General features: G+C 33.2%; 3 protein-coding genes across 3 annotated transcripts; all 3 read left to right on the plus strand.

Moving 5' to 3' along the window:
- Positions 1 to 1,117: 1,117 nt before the first annotated feature.
- On the plus strand, positions 1,118 to 1,862 carry LOC21391171 (glutathione S-transferase F11). Its single transcript, XM_010102743.2, has 2 exons — positions 1,118 to 1,161; positions 1,409 to 1,862. The coding sequence occupies exons 1-2, from the start codon at positions 1,141 to 1,143 to the stop codon at positions 1,844 to 1,846; spliced, it is 459 nt and encodes a 152-aa protein (XP_010101045.1). The 5' UTR covers positions 1,118 to 1,140; the 3' UTR covers positions 1,847 to 1,862.
- Positions 1,863 to 4,279: 2,417 nt separating this feature from the next.
- On the plus strand, positions 4,280 to 9,034 carry LOC21391172 (sucrose synthase 5). The gene is made up of 15 exons (XM_024168611.1): positions 4,280 to 4,518; positions 4,668 to 4,822; positions 5,032 to 5,224; positions 5,348 to 5,466; positions 5,568 to 5,784; positions 5,883 to 5,978; positions 6,060 to 6,233; positions 6,358 to 6,474; positions 6,568 to 6,734; positions 6,857 to 7,081; positions 7,191 to 7,757; positions 7,871 to 8,009; positions 8,095 to 8,180; positions 8,702 to 8,731; positions 8,843 to 9,034. The coding sequence occupies exons 1-15, from the start codon at positions 4,282 to 4,284 to the stop codon at positions 8,856 to 8,858; spliced, it is 2,538 nt and encodes an 845-aa protein (XP_024024379.1). The 5' UTR covers positions 4,280 to 4,281; the 3' UTR covers positions 8,859 to 9,034.
- Positions 9,035 to 11,638: 2,604 nt separating this feature from the next.
- Positions 11,639 to 17,072, plus strand: LOC21391173 (ALA-interacting subunit 3). The gene is made up of 9 exons (XM_010102745.2): positions 11,639 to 11,745; positions 11,930 to 11,988; positions 12,115 to 12,189; positions 12,301 to 12,417; positions 12,524 to 12,594; positions 14,798 to 15,095; positions 15,380 to 15,669; positions 16,143 to 16,306; positions 17,045 to 17,072. The coding sequence occupies exons 1-8, from the start codon at positions 11,655 to 11,657 to the stop codon at positions 16,201 to 16,203; spliced, it is 1,062 nt and encodes a 353-aa protein (XP_010101047.1). The 5' UTR covers positions 11,639 to 11,654; the 3' UTR covers positions 16,204 to 16,306; positions 17,045 to 17,072.
- Positions 17,073 to 17,224: the final 152 nt, after the last annotated feature.

Genomic DNA, 17,224 nt, shown 5'->3' on the forward strand with positions numbered 1-17,224 from the left:
ATATAATAAAAATATAAAATAATGATTCATCATTAAATCAATCATAATAGAGATAAAATATCATATCAAATAATCATAATAAATATCATTTTTCTTCATAAGTTTAGCACATTGAGTTCCCACATCGAGTTAGTTGCACTACACATTAAAACTGAAAACTCGATTAACAAAGCTATAAGTTTAATAAAATCATATGATAGCTATAATAATAAAATATAATGCCAACAAATAACTTTGAGGTAAATGGTAAATGTGGTGCATGATTTTAATTTACAAAATTTATTTATTATTGGCTTAAGGCTTAATTAAATCTCGGGTGTTACAATAATCTTTTGGAAGCACTTAGGTTTTGTAATTTACTATTCTTAGAATACTGCACTCTTTTTTCCTTCGCTAAGGTTTTATCCCGATCTGCCCACGGGTTTTACTTGGCAATATTTTTAATGATGTAGTCATTTATGTGTACTTATTCGTATTATCTCAATTCAATAAAATCACATCTTTTGAAAGCATATAATATATATATATATTTTTTAAATTAAATTTAAAAAAAAAAATTGCAAGGGTATAGGCCCAGGCCGGGTCCAGGCCCACGGCCGGGCTTGAGATTTTCTCCTCAGGCCCTGCACAATGCAGGGCCGTGCCAGGCATGGCCCAGGCCCGTGGCGGGCCTGGGATCGAACGTGTTTCACTAATTTTTTTTTCCTAATCACTTGTTTCACTAGTTAATTAAAAGTGAGATCACGTGCATGCACATTGTGAGACATCGGGGAAAGTTCTCTATAATAACATGTAGTTAATAGATTACGGCTCCAATTGTCCTCAACTTCTATCGAAATAAAAATTAAAAGGCTAATTAACAATTGATTATTATGGACCAGGATTTTTTTTTTAAAAAAATAATCAGATATACGTAAGTGCACACTTCAGATCAAGTCTTGAATTTAAGGACAAAAACGCTAATATAATCAAGTTAAAAACATGAGCCTATAATACATATTGAAAACCCTTGAGATTTAACTCCAACAATACTATATCGTACTATCTTTGTTTTCCTTCCTATAAATGATCTCAATCAAAAAAATAATAATAAATTAATTCATTTTTCACAGCCATTTGGATAAGTTCCAGTCAGAGAAGATGGCCAATTCAGACTTTTCGGTAAGAAATTAAACATTTTTTTAACTAATAAATGTCTTTTTTTTTCTTTTTTTTTGACATAAATTTATTTATGAGCGTTTAATACGAAGATTTATATTATAATTTAAATTATAATTCATAATTTATTATAATATTTTTAAAAAATATATATATACATAAATAAAAAATAATTTTAAATTAATAAATTAAACGCGCACAAGTTTGAGATTCACCCTGCACCTTTTACTAAATTTTCTTCAGAATCTAGGGCAATCATAAGGTACTACGCGACCAAGTACTGGGAGCGACGGCGGAGGAGAGAGCGGTGGTGGACCAATGGCTGGAAGTGGAAGCGCACAACTTCAACGAATTGGTCTACACCCTGGTGCTGCAGATTGTGATCATGCCGAGAATGGGGAAGAAGGGGGACTTGGCTTTGGTGCACAGCTGTGAGCAAAAGCTGGAGAAAGTCCTCGACGTGTACGAGCAGCGATTGGCCAAGAGCGGCGGCTACCTCGCCGGAGACGCCTTCACGCTGGCCGATCTTAGCCATCTGCCGGGGATAAGGTATTTGGTGAATGAAGCCAAAATGGGACACCTTATCACGGAGAGGAAGAACGTCATTGCTTGGTGGGAGGCAATCTCCAATCGTCCCGCTTGGAAGAAATTCATGAAGATTGCCCAATTAATTTTAGTGTTAAAATAATTATATGATCTATCGGAATTTTGTGTGCTTTTTTTTTCTTTTTTGAAAAGTTTATCTCTCTTGGTGGAAGATCAAGTTTGATTGTACTTGGTGTTAATTTATGATTAATTACGCGGTTCCACTGTGTGTTAAAATTACTATCATTGGTTTTCTCCCCAATCTCTTTAAAGCTGGAATCACCTCTCTTCAGTTTTGGTGATGGAAAAAAAAAATGTCACAACCGTACTAATATTCAATTAAAAGTTATATGTTAATACTTATATACACAGATGCACATACATATTCTTTAGCCAAAAAAAAAAAAAAAAAAGAAGAAGAAGAAGAAGAAAATATTTAGAAGAAAAGTTTAGCAAATAATGTTAAAGAACTCATTCTAAAAAACGAGCGTAAAGGGAGAAAGTGTCGAAACCACGTATAATCATCATAGCAGTCTAATAATTTAACGATGTGGGTTTAGCAAATAATGTTAAAGAACTCATTCTAAAAAACGAGCGTAAAGGGAGAAAGTGTCGAAACCACGTATAATCATCATAGCAGTCTAATAATTTAACGATGTGGGTTTAGCAAATAATGTTAAAGAACTCATTCTAAAAAACGAGCGCAAATGGAGAAAGTGTCAAAACCACGTATAATCATCCTAACAGTCTAATAATTTAACGATGTGAGACAAATTCACAATCCAACAAATTGCTCTAGCGGAGACGGTACAATATTCATCGCTATCGCTTGCCCTCTAGAAGTACTAGCTAGAGATTGTGGGTAATTAGCTTCCCATGAACTTATCCTAATAAAGAATATATGAACATCGCTTTAATCCCAATGCACTGTATATATGTTCACCATGATCAACTGAATATATAATCGTGTGCAAGCCATGATCAATTGCAAAAGCATAACTTGAACCTCTAAGTTTTTGTTTTTTTATTAGCATCAATCGTTAATTCGTAAAACACAAAGACCCTGTACTTAATTGGTTAATCTTTTAGGTTAAGTTAAGACTCTTAAAGTGTGTTGAGTTAATTTCACACGTAGAATCTCTCCAACACTATTATTGGCAGATAAAAAGAATGATGTTAAGTATTAAGTAGCAAGGGAATTGTATTTGTGCCAATGTAGCTACTTAGTTTAAAGGCCAGTTTGATAATATGAGTGTTTCATAAACTGTATTTTATTGTACTATGTTGATATTGTTGTCTTAGAAAAACTAGTTTAGAAATTGAGTTTCAAGCAATAGGCACCTGGAAAAGTCGAGAATAATACTAAGAAAGAGAGCTTGCAATAAGCGAGTCGAAAACGTGCACGTTTGTAGCCAGCCCATGACGACCTTTTTGTCATTTTCCTGTCTAAAAACGTCTTCTAAGTTCTACAGGACCTTTTTACTCACTACACTACACTGCATGCATACACATCAAAATCTATTTTCCCATTTTGCTCACATTCTCTGAAGCTTTTTCCAAATATTATTCATGCAAAAAAGATCATTTAACCAAACACGGATTGGGTTAAGGCAATTACCTCAACGTGGCAGAGTAATAACATGAAACCGTATAATATGCTAAATCTAAAACCAAAAAGGGTGAAAGGAGTATTCGTAGAGATGCCAAATACCATGGATCTTTTGCCAACCTATCAAAGAGCAAGAAAGCAAAGAAAAGAATGATACTACTACTTCCGTGAGAGACTAAAACTGGCTTTGTCTCTTAAACAAGAATCTATTGATATTTATTCTTTTACCTTTGTTTTAGTTGATTCTTAAACAAGAATCTATTGATATTTATTCTTTTACCTTTGTTTTAGTTGATTCTTAAACAAGAATCTATTGATATTTATTCTTTTACCTTTGTTTTAGTTGTTTTTTTTTTTTTTTTTTTTTTTGAGAATGTTCCTTCTCCTCTAATTGCACCTTCTTATGGGGCCCATGTTTTTTCCCAGAAAAACAAAATTAAGGATCAAGAATAGTGTAAATAAATAAATGGGCTTATTAATCATTTCTATATGTTTATACATGAAATATATACGATAATCTATGATAATCCACTTTATTTATTATTTTATTCATTATTTATTTTTATTATTAGTCTATTCTAAATTTTTATTGGTATATGTATATTGGAATTTTATAATTTTGAAAATTGAATATTTTAATATATTTTATTAATTTAATAAAGAAAGAGTTTCTTACAAATTACCGAAAAATTCGTTCTAATACGATCTAATAAAAGGGATTCTTAGTAAAACTGGGGTTCTTGACGAAACTAAAAGCTAACAAAGAAAGCTGCCAAAAAAAAAAATGATAAATGAGCTAGCCATGCATGCATGGTATACCTTATAATTAGCACTATAAATATTAACATTAAGACAGAGCAAACCAAAGTGCATTTCCATTTTAAGACCAACAGATTATTATTACATTTCTAGCCTTTTAGACCTGAATCATGGCTTCTTCAACACCAGCTGTTAAGGGGTCGGAGTTTATAGCCGAAAGCATGCCGGACGCGCTTAGGCAGAGCCGATACCACATGAAGAGGTGCTTCGCCAAGTACATCGAAAAGGGAAGAAGACTAATGAGACTTAACCACTTGATGGATGAGATGGTGAAAGTCATTGAGGACAAGGTTGAGAGAAACCATGTCTTGGAAGGTGTTCTTGGCTATATCTTGTGCTCTACTCAGGTTTTGACATTGTCATTTTCATCTTTTTTTTTTCCTAGTCTTTTTCAACGTGGAATAAGAGGATTTTAACTTATTGCCTTCATGCTAATTGTAGGTGTAGAATTACCGTTAAACTAAACCTGCTATTTTCTTTTCTTGCAATTTTGCAGGAAGCAGTTGTAGTCCCTCCCCATGTTGCCTTTGCCATAAGGCCAAACCCCGGTTTCTGGGAATTCGTTAAAGTCAACTCCGAAGATCTCGCAGTGGAGGGCATCAGCGCCACGGACTACTTGAAATTCAAAGAAATGATCTATGATGAGAAATGGTACGTGGCTTAAGAACCAATTCTAGCTAATTCTTTACATAATTTTTACCAAACATATTTCTTGGATCCAATGTTTGTATTTCTATTTAAAAAGCTAGAAAAACGAACTGTTAGAAATGATAACTGTGAAAATTCTTAGCCTTTAGCTCAAGGATATTTGTGTGAACATCATATTTGAACATCATATTTTTCATCACTACACGATGCAGGGCAAATGATGAAAATGCATTGGAGGTTGACTTTGAAGCAGTCAACTTCTCTGTTCCTCACTTGACGCTCTCTTCCTCGATCGGAAATGGCGTCAGTTTCGTTTCAAAGTTCATAACTTCGAAGCTAAGCGGGAGATTGGAGTGCGCGCAGCCGCTTGTGGATTACTTACTATCATTAAATCATCAAGGAGATGTAAGGGGGACAACAAGGGTTCAGTTCATAATAATTAATATCCACAAAGCCAAATTTTTGTTTTGATTTTGTTACGGTTCTAATAAAGCCATTAATTTTGTAATTGTAAATCTAAACTTGCAGAAACTTATGTTAAATGACACTCTAAACACTGCTTCCAAGCTTCAAATGGCACTTCTTGTAGCTGATGTTTACCTCGCAGCACTTCCACAGAATACTCCCTACCAAAACTTTGAGCTAAGGTGATACAAATATAATATTCTCCTATATATATACATTTATATATGTCCTATGAAGTCACGTTAATCATGTCATTTATACGAAAAATCATGTCTTTCTTCAGGTTTAAAGAGTGGGGTTTTGAGAAGGGATGGGGGGATACTGCAGAAAGAGTAAAAGAGACAATGAGATTCCTCTCAGAAGTACTTCAAGCACCGGACCCGTTACACATGGAGAATTTCTTTAGCCGGATTCCGACGATATTCAACGTCGTGATTTTCTCTCCTCATGGCTACTTTGGCCAAGCAGATGTTCTTGGATTGCCAGATACTGGTGGACAGGTAAATTAGAATTTTATAGGCCAGTAAAAATGTGCATAGCTGAAGTTTGCTATTCTAGCTAGATCAACTAAGATTTTGTTGTGATTCTACTAAAACAGGTGGTCTACATTTTGGATCAAGTGAGAGCTCTTGAAGAAGAACTGCTTCTGAGAATCAAGCAACAAGGGCTAAATGTCAAACCACAAATTCTGGTGGTAAGTTATGTTCGAATTGAGAATGTAAAAGCAATGATTTTCGAATTAATCACAATTTAATTACACCCTTTACTGAAACAGGTAACGCGTCTCATACCAGATGCAAAAGGAACCAAATGCAATCAGGAGTTGGAAGAGATCATAGGCGCCAAGTACTCTAACATCCTCAGGGTGCCATTCAAGACAGAGAAGGGGGTTCTCAACCAATGGGTTTCTCGTTTTGACATCTATCCTTATCTCGAGCGATATGCTCAGGCATGTTCCGTTATCAATCTTTTAATCCAATAGAGTTTCTTAATTCAGCACTAATCTACTTATACTGTGATAATTTATTCTGTTTTTTGATTGTTAACTGCATATTTTTCTTTTGAATCACTAGGATGCCACAGCCAAGATCCTTGACCACATGGACGGCAAGCCAGATCTTGTTATTGGAAACTACACTGATGGCAATCTGGTTGCTTCCATTATGGCTAAAAAACTTGGCATAACTCAGGTAACTTGTTATGTATCAGTTTGTGCACAGATATTATATATATTAGCATTATTCATATTAATTGCATATCTAATTTGATCTAAATATGGCCAGGGAACTATTGCACATGCTTTAGAGAAGACCAAATATGAAGATTCAGACCTCAAGTGGAAGGAATTAGATCCCAAGTACCATTTTTCATGCCAATTCCTAGCTGATACCATTTCCATGAATGCAACAGATTTCATTATAGCAAGCACATTCCAGGAGATTGCAGGAAGGTTAGAAACCATGAAACTTACTGAATTCTCCATAAAGACTTCGTTTTTGTGATTCATAAATAAGATTGAAACTTTCTAACTAGTTACTTACAAATAATAGTAATGTTTTGGATTATTTGCAGCAAGGATAGACCAGGACAATATGAAAGCCATGCTGCATTTACTCTCCCGGGGCTATGCAGAGTTGTCTCGGGCATCAACGTCTTCGATCCCAAGTTCAACATTGCTGCACCTGGCGCCGATCAATCGGTCTATTTCCCTTACTCGGAGAAACAAAAGCGATTCACATCGTTTCATTCTGCTATTGAAGAGTTGCTTTATAATAGAGAGGATAACAATGAACACATGTAAGTGATCTTAAAATTTCAAGTCCTTTTTTTCTCCATTGAAACTTCAAAATAAGGATCATTAATCTGTCTAAAGAGTTCTAATTATCTGAATTTTCTTGTGAGACAGTGGATATCTAGCTGATAGGAAGAAGCCTATAATCTTCTCAATGGCAAGACTTGACACCGTCAAGAACATTACGGGATTAACCGAGTGGTATGGGAAAAACCAAAAGCTGAGAGATCTGGTTAACCTTGTCATTGTGGGAGGATTCTTTGACCCTTCAAAATCAAAAGACAGAGAGGAAATGGCAGAGATAAAGAAGATGCATTCACTGATTGAGAAGTACCAACTCAAAGGTAAGATCAGGTGGATAGCGGCGCAAACTGATAGGCTGCGCAACGGAGAACTCTACCGGTACATTGCCGACTCAAAGGGTGCTTTTGTGCAGCCTGCCCTGTATGAGGCATTTGGTCTTACAGTCATAGAGGCAATGAACTGCGGATTGCCCACTTTCGCAACCAACCAAGGAGGGCCAGCAGAGATCATTGTCGACGGAGTTTCAGGTTTCCACATCGACCCCAACAATGGGGATGAGGCAAGCAACAAAATCGCTGAGTTCTTCGAGACATGCAAGAGGGACGCAACGTACTGGAACGAGTTCTCCGCAGCTGGTTTACAGCGCATAAACGAATGGTAAGCTAATACGAACCGATAATTAGTACTCGAATTCATCAGTCAAAATTAATCAAATTAGTTTCTCCAAAGAATTGTTTCCACATTTTTGTCTCATCCATATATCTATGTAGCTATACCTGGAAGATATATGCAACAAAGGTGGCGAACATGGGATGCGTTTACAATTTCTGGAGGCAGTTGAACAAGGATCAGAAACAGGCAAAGCAAAGATACCTCCAAATGTTTTACAGTCTCTTATTCAGGAAACTGGTAAATTATCATACCTTGTTGCTCTTTATTCCATTTAATAAGTTCAAAAATCTAGAATTTTATTTACTTTATGCACAATTTTCAGGTGAAAAACGTGCCAATTCCAAATGAGGAGCCTGAACAGCCTGCGCCAAAGCCGGCTGCCAAACCGCCGCCAACACCAGCACCAAGGCATGTTACTACACAGTAAAACATTGGAGCGAGAGCAATTCACTAGTAAATTGGTGGTATATTTATAAGTTGAGATATAAATAAAAGTAGCAATAAATAAAAATGTGGGAAATATACACACACATATATATGTACTGAAAAAAAATTGGCAAGTCCACTCATCTAGCTAGCAATATTATAGGCATGTAATCCAATATTCATGGGAATAAAAGAGGGACAATATTGCAGAAGCATGCATTAATAATGCATGCAATCCATGCGAAACCAAAATTATTAATGAAGAATCTCTATCAATGATCTTCATATTTTTGTCCTTTTCTTTTTCTGGTTTTGCATATACATGCGCATATACGTACAGCAGTACTTTTCAAGCACAAAGTAAACTAAATTGAAGTCTTAAGACAAACATGCAGTACTTAACCTGGTTCTTTTTTTTTTTTTTTTTTTTTTTTTTTTTTTTTTGTCTTTGCTATAACGTATATATTTCAAGTCAAGCTAACCGTACATTTTGATTTTTGTAGCACGAAACGTTCACAGTCACGATTGCAAAGGTAAAAATCAAAAACTGAAAATTAATACCCCATTTGGATTTTTTGTTTTTGGAATTTTAAACTTAAGGAGTTTTGACAAATCTATGAATATTTTTATGCCATAACTCTCAGGTTGTTTCGAGGTTAATGAACCAACGTACCTGCAAGCTTAGCTTGGTCCATGTTAAATGCATGTTTTTTCATGTGTTTTCGGAGCTTAATTTCTTATTCTTAATTACGAGACTATACAAATAAAGTGGACTTTGAAGAATTATTTGTTTTTAGAGATCTTGGGCTTTCTTTGTAATAAGGGATTCACTGACTTGAGAGTAATGTGTGGGATTTTCAATAATCATAAAGCAATTATATATTATCATTGTTGTGTAATCATACCTGAGTTTACGTTAAAATCTCCTTTAAGTATTATTATTTTTGCATTTTTAGTTTTACTATCTCTATCTCCATCATCAAAAAGTTCCTTGTGCTTCAACTTATGTTGATTATGCCATCATGTTGTTGGCAATAAAAACAAAAGTATTAAAGACGATATATATATATATATATATTTTTTTTTTTTTTATGGCCAAACTGCCATTGCCATTTGAAGCCAAACAAACGACTTCCAAAGTCCAAAGTCCAAAGTCCAAAGCATCATATCAAACTATAACCAGGAACTATACTTCATTTTTTTAACGTTCTGTTCATCTTAAGTTAATACAAAAGGAGTAAAAAAAAAACAAATTTGAGCCAGCCTGACGCTTGTGAGAATATGGTCGGTCCAACCCGGCATGATATCCGCATGAAGTTGGACCAATATGTATATTTATTTATAAAATTAAAAGAAGTAAATATCATATTTTTAAATTATTTGAAGTAACTAACAGTTTTTTACTATGTAAATGATTTATTTACAACTAATAAAAAGATTTTTTTCTCATAAATTTTATTTTTACCATTAGTAAAAATATATTTTCTCACGTAAATAAAGATTTTACCACGTAAGTTAATTTTACCAGTCGTAAATGAATCATTTACATAGTAAACTTTTATTTAGTTTTAAAATATGTTATTTACTTAATTTAGTTTTAAAAATTTACTATTTATTATAATTTCCTAAAAATTAGAAATACCACTCAAGATGGTAAAAAAATATTATTTATGTCATTCCACTAAAAAATAAACAACTACTATTTAATTAATAAAGCAAAAATAAAAGGTCTTAATGACATACAATTATTTAAAATGACATAAATATAAGTATGCACAAAATTATGACAAACTATGGCCGTGTTTAGCATTGATATTATTTTTGTTTTTCACGTTTTTCGAGGAAAAAAATGAAAACGTGTTCAAAACGGCGTTTGGCGCAATAAAGATAAAAAATAAAAATGAAAACGATTTTTTGGTTTAGTGTAAAATGACAGAGAAATGAAAAATGACTTTTAGTCGTTTTTCATTTTTTGTTTTCATTTTCTCCTCTCGAGAGCAGAGAAAGAGTGAGAGACATTAATAGGTTTTTTTATACTGAAAATAATCTATTGATAAAACTACCAAATGCATTTTCAAAAATGATTTCTGTCTGAAATTGAAAACGTTTTCATTTTCATTTTCATACAAAAAAACAAAATCATTTTGGAACGGATTCCAAACGCACGCCCTACGTATTTTTCTAAATATTAAAAATGATAATCGTGTTGAATGAATGCATTTTGGGGCAAAACATTATGTTGATTGAGATGTTTAACTGGGCAGGGATTGAGCCTAAAAGTAGGATGATAGCTCATTTTCCCGATCCAAAGTTACAATTCTAAGGCTTCGTTCGTTTTATTAGTTCGAACTATAACTCAAATTTTTATTACAGTATTTTTTCTTAAAAAAAATTAAATTTAATTAAGTTCTTTACGCGTACGAAGCCTAAATATTCCCTCACAACAATTCTTTTTTACCTTATCTCGTTTTTTTAGAATTTTTTTAATAATCCGTCCTATAGATAATCTTAATTTTTAAATATTAAATTTAATTAAAATCATATTAAATTAAAAAAGATACAGAATAAATATAAAGAAAAATAAGAGATGACTACAAGATAATTTTGTATGGGAGTTTTTCTTTTGCAATTTTAAGTTAGGGTGATTTGAGTGATGATCTTAAGTTGAGTTTGAGTTATAACTTGAGTTGAAGTTATAACTTGAGTTTGTGTTTGGATGTGCATATTTGAGTTATAATTTAAATTGAGAATTTTTTTAATTGGTGTTTGGTTGAGTCAAAACTTTTGTATTTAAATAATATTTTAATAAAAACTCAATGGTGATAAAAAATTTTAATAGGGTATATGGGTGAGGTTTTATTCATCTTTTTATTGTGAATGCATAGAAAAAAAAAATTATCTCAATCGGAATTAAAATTAAAAAGTTATGATATTTTTAATAATAAAAAAATATTGTTCATTAACTTAAGTTTGAGTTTATAAACTCAAGTTGAAAGAAAAATTTAAACTCCAATTTAACTCTAAATTCGAATTCAAACTCAAAATTAAACTTAAATTTTATAAAAAAAATATAAACTTAAATAAAATTATAATTTAAAATTTGACAATAACAACCCATAATTTTCGCGGAATTTATTAACTTGCACGACGGGGGAGTTGGCCTATAACATACGACTGAGTGAGATGAGACAGCTTTTTTTTTTTTTTTTTTTTTTGGGTAAAAAGGACGAGACCGGCTGTTACGCTCCTACCAAACTACTTTCCGCAACCCGTTAAGCCAATATTATCATGATGGTGTGACGACGCCAATATAATTCCATATCACAACTGAAAAAAGGACAAAAAGAAAAAAATAAGAAAATCAAAAACCCCACGAATTTTTTTTTTCTTACCCACATATATATGATAACAAAATATTTAGATTGAGTATCAGAAAGAAAGAAAACAAGGAAGAAGATGATGAATCCTAATGGCGCGTCGAGCTCTGACGGAGATGGAGCCTCTCATTCATCTTCCGCTCTCAAAAAGAATTCCAAGAAACCCAAATGTACCTCTTTTTCCTTTTCCTTTTCTTTTTCTTCCTTTTTCTCATTCTCAGTTCATTTACCTTGACATTCAATGGATTTTGGGTTCGGACGAATTCAAAGTCCCATTCTTTCTGATTCATGTTTTGGCTACTTTGATTATTTCATGCTTTTCTTTATTTATATGTTTATTTATATTCATTGCAGATTCTAGATTCTCGCAGCAAGAGCTTCCCGCCTGCAAACCAATTCTAACGCCTGGATTGGTAAGAAGAATTTTTTTTTTTTTTTTAAAATTCAGATTCTGTTTCTTGTACCATTTTTTTTTTTGGCCTATGTCATAATTTGTTGAAATCTTTTTTGGGTTTTGTTTTATTTTTATCTTTTATTAGGTAATTTCGACGTTCGTAGTCGTTAGCTTTCTCTTCATCCCCATTGGCCTCGTTTCCTTGTTTGCTTCTGAACGTGTATGTATCCATTGCTCATTTTATTTATTTATTTATTTATTTTGTTTGGGGAAAATGGGTTATTCCTGATTTTAAACTTAAACCATGCTCATTAATTACTGGGACGTGAAGGTTGTGGAGATAAAGGAACGATATGATGAAGATTGCATTCCTTCTAATTATACCAAAAACGTGGTTGGATATATCCAAAGCAATGAAACCAACAAGACTTGTGTTAAGAAATTTACTGTGAGTACAAATTCTTCACTGCCTTTTTTGTGTTTAAGAGAGTTTAAGCAGATAACTTCTGATAACATGTGCTTTTTTCTAATTGACTATGAATATTATTTTTCAGGTCCCAAAGAAAATGAAGAGTCCTGTTTTTATCTATTATCAGCTTGATAACTTCTATCAGAATCATCGACGGTATTTGCGATTCTCTTTTTCTTTTGCCTTCAGCTTTTCTGGTTGCCTAAAGATTTTCTTATAATTATAAAAGAGCTTGATTTCTTTTTGTTCCTTACTTCCAGTTTAGATGTTAGTATATGACAATTCAAAATTATCCTTAGCTTAGGCTGGGACACCATGATTTTTAGAACACTATGGGCTTGTTCTTTTGGAGTTTAACTTGAGTATAATTCTTAAGTTGAATTTGAGTTATAACTTGAGTTGAACTTGTAACTTGAGTTTGTGTTTGGTTGTGTACATTTGAGTTATGGTTTGAGATAAGAATCTTTTTGAGTTTGTGTTTGAGTGAGTCAAAACTTGAATTTGTATTTAGATAGTATTTTAATAAAAACTCAATGCTGATCAAAAATTTTAATATGGTATATGGGTCGGGTTTTATTCGTCTTTTCGTTGTCAACGCATAGAAAAAAAAATCATCTCAATCAGAATTAAAACGAAAAAGTTATAGCATTTTTAAGAATAGAAAAAATACTGTTCATTAATTTGAGTTCGAGTTGAAGGGGAAACTTGAACTCGAGTTTGAACTCGAGTTTAAACTTAAAAGAACATGAACTCAAATAAAGTTGTAACTCGAGTTGCATTTTTTTGAGTTTTTCACTCAAAAGAACAAGGGCTATGTAGACTGATAAATTTGTGAGGGCTTGAAAATTTTCCATGTTAAAGGATCACTTGTTAGTTGAACTTAAAATCTCATGTGGGACAGTCTGATCTCTAATGTTAATTCATGTTTATGCAGCTGCGCCAATTTTAATGGTAGCCAAACGGTTTAAATTACAAGGTTTATGGTTTAGAAAGCTTGTAGGAATTCGAGTTGCTATTGTAAAGGAAGTTATATCAGGTTTTGTTTAAGAAAAGGCCAGGAAAATGTCTTTAGGGCTTCTTGGGGTGTTGATTGATGAGGACTTCGGAGAAAGTTGATTCCTACAGAAACTTTGGACAACTTAGAAGAGGTTCCAAGCGTTCTGTTTTCAGTTCTTTATGATTTATAGGCACAAGTTGTGTTCATTTTGTTGAGATTCGTGTTCTACTATTTAAGGCCTAAATCCTCTCACAAATCATGCAACTTGGTAGAACTGGCTGCCTTCCATATTTTAGAAAAGTTTTATAACCTTATGGGATTAAAATTTTGCACAAACAATCTATGAGGTGTTTATAGAGCATTCCCCTTATTGGCTAATTTGGAGTGTTGAGTGGAAAGATATGTTTGGATTTTTGCAAGGGATATAGAACTCTATCGCGGTGATTTGACTGTCATTTCCGAGAATGGTGTATGTGCACATGATAATCAAATGTTCATTTTTGTGTTTCATTCTGATTTTTTATTCTTGTTTTTCTCTGCGTTTGTAGATTTGTTTCTTTAATTTCCTACCCATTTGTGGCTTTAAGCTTTTTTTTTTTCTTCTATGGTTAAGTCTCGTAAAAGTTCATTTCGTTGACATTGATATAGAAGTACTTCATTTTCTGACATCGATCATGCGAACTACATAGAACAATGTTGAGGGCTGGCTTTGAAAATTGGATGCGTACAGAAATAAAGAATTTTTTGTTTAAGATGAAAACTCGTTATTAATTTTTGTGTCAAGATTAGTTTTTAGATTGATGAAGTACTTATAACCAAACAAAAGGCCTCAAAGAAACCATCAAAATAGTGTAAGCTTTGTTAGGTTTGTAATAGAAATAAGTTGAAGCACTTATCGTCCTTGTTAGCAGTGCTACTGATATTGAGAAATCATGAGAACTTAGATGCTGCTGCTGTCTTGCATGAAAACAGAGGAGAACTGAAAATCAGAAATTTAAATTGAAATAAATGTAGAAATATATTATCCTGATTTCTTTTCTACATCATTTTTCTTCATTTACTATTTGAGTCAAAATTACAGTTCTAGGTAAAAACTTAATCTGTTATTTTACCCTGATGTTTTTCATATATATGGTTTTCTTTAGTAGATTTGAACTCTTAAATCCTATTCCCTTTCAACCTGAAAAGCTTTCTGGTTGATCTGATATATGTGTTTGCCTGTTCAAAATCGGATTGTACACTAGAATCTTAAACTTTTACGTTTTACACAATGTATAAAGTCATCTTTCTCTGCTTTATTGTTGGAATTTTCCGAAACGTACTGACACTCTTCCTGATCTCAAATGGGATTTTTTCTTCTAGATATGTTAAAAGTCGAAGTGACAAACAACTGCAGAGCAAAGCATTTGAAGACGAAACAGAGACCTGTAAACCTGAAGATAGTGCCGATAAATCTCCCATTGTTCCTTGTGGCCTCATTGCCTGGAGTTTGTTTAATGACACATACAGGTTTTCAGTGAAAAATGCGGCACTAAATGTCAGCAAAAGGGACATTGCATGGAAGAGTGACCGACAACACAAGTTCGGCTCTGATGTCTACCCCAAAAACTTTCAGAGTACTGGTCTAATTGGGGGTGCAAAGCTCACCACAAGCATACCGGTATAAATAACTAAATCCATGGCTACTTTCTATCTTCTTGAGCAATTTATTACTTTTATCTAAAGGAAAATTTGTTTGGTAGGTCTGAAAAATTACTTGTTATTCTTGACCTCAGATTACATTAAAAGTATATCAAAGATGTAAATTTAATGAGACTTTATGAAGATATAACGTTCAAGAACTATACTCTACCAATGGGGTATTCTTTTTTTTTTTTTTATGCTACCACAAATTTCACCTTATCTAATTTTCGAATAAATAGTTACGGGTTCTTCATGCAACAGTTGAGTCAGCAAGAGGATCTAATTGTGTGGATGAGAACAGCAGCACTGCCAACTTTCAGGAAGCTATATGGGAAGATAGAAGTGGACCTTGAAGCTGATGATGAAGTAACTGTAGTAATAGAGAACAACTATAACACATACAGTTTTGGTGGAAGAAAAAGGCTGGTACTTTCAACCACTACTTGGATTGGTGGGAAGAATGATTTTCTAGGCATAGCATACATTTCTATTGGTGGAATTTGCCTGTTCTTCGCTATATCATTCATCCTTTTGTACGTCATCAAGCCTAGGTGAGTATACTACACAAAAACTTGTATGTTTATAAGAAATGTAATGTCTCTACTAGAAAAGATCTTTCCCTATGAAAAATTTGTTCTCTAGATCTTAACATTCGTAGAGATATTTCTCCCAATGAAACTTTTTTTGGTCGGCACTCGACAGGTCCAGGGAAAAGCTCATCACAAAACGTATTTTGCAACAAAAATGTATTTCTATCACTAAAAATCTTACTTTTTCCAACAAAATATTTCATCAGTAGACGCCTGCTGTCTTCCCGATCTTAGAGAGGAAAGTGTGGAAAGTGTCCTAAATGTTGCATGAAATCTTGAGGATCACATGTTTGAAAAAATGTAGAGACACTGTCCGTATTCCTTGATAGTTCCGTAAACAAGATATGCAAATTAAGTGCATCCATTTCTTATTTGGTTCAAATTGTTTATAAATGAGATGTACTTTCTAAGAATTGCTTGCCTTTTCTATGCAGGCCTCTTGGAGATCCATCCTACTTGTCTTGGAACAAAAATACAGCAGCAAATATGAAGTAGGATTTTTTCAGTATTTATCCTACTTCAAGTCTTGAAAGACCTTTTGAAATAGACTGATCAGATTGAACCCTTGTCTATATCTGAAAGCGAAATATTACTATAGGTACATTTTTTTAATCAAATTTTGTTTACCAATTTATATGATAATCTTATATTCACATCTTATACTGGGATGTCAGTTGTTTACCAACTTTGGTAGTATATGTACAAAGAATTGCAATTCTGAGTTCCTTCCCTTTGTTCAGGAACCTCTGCTGTTGATAGATAGATTAGAAAAGATGGAATGTGGATATGATAAAGAGAATTATAGTAATCTTTCAAGTTATATGTCTAAAATTAGGGAAGTTTGTTAATGATTCTTTTGGAGGCTAAAATAGTCTTTTTAGCTTTCATTAGTGGAGGGACTAAAATGACATGGGAACCAACCACATAAGGGATTGCTCGAGAAATGCTAGTGTTACCTGTCACTCTCTTTGTCACTTTCTACATTCGCTGTCATTTAAACAGAAAATGAGATAGTAGAATCCACGTGTCAAACAGTGAATGCAGAAAATGACAAAAAGAGTAACAGAAAGAGTGACGCTAGCATTTCTCAGGAATTACTCTTGTCCCTCCATCTCTTATAATGTCTTAGCCAAATTAACGCTTGTAAAAGAAAGATTTGATCTTTAATCATAATATATTGTTTTGGTTTGGTCTTGCCTTTTGCTTTAAGAGAATAACATTGTATTAGTTTATTGCACAGGCACAATTTACTGATTTACTCATTCTTCACCGTACAACCAAACTCATTGACCTTTACCAATACACAAAATTCCTAATACGCTTGTTATTATTGCAGCTTCCAGTATTCATAAATAGTCCAAAACCATATTTAGAGCTTCAGATATGGAAGGAGCTTATAAAGTCTGAAAAACAAAGAAAACTGTTAAGAGTAATAGATTTAGGCTTAGTTTGGTAATGCTGTGGATTTTTAAAAAAGTGTTTTTAGCTGTGCTGAAAGAAAAATCAGCTGTTTTAA

Source organism: Morus notabilis, unplaced genomic scaffold, assembly GCF_000414095.1.
Source record: "Morus notabilis unplaced genomic scaffold, ASM41409v2 Scaffold1861, whole genome shotgun sequence".
Taxonomy (NCBI): Eukaryota; Viridiplantae; Streptophyta; class Magnoliopsida; order Rosales; family Moraceae; genus Morus; species Morus notabilis.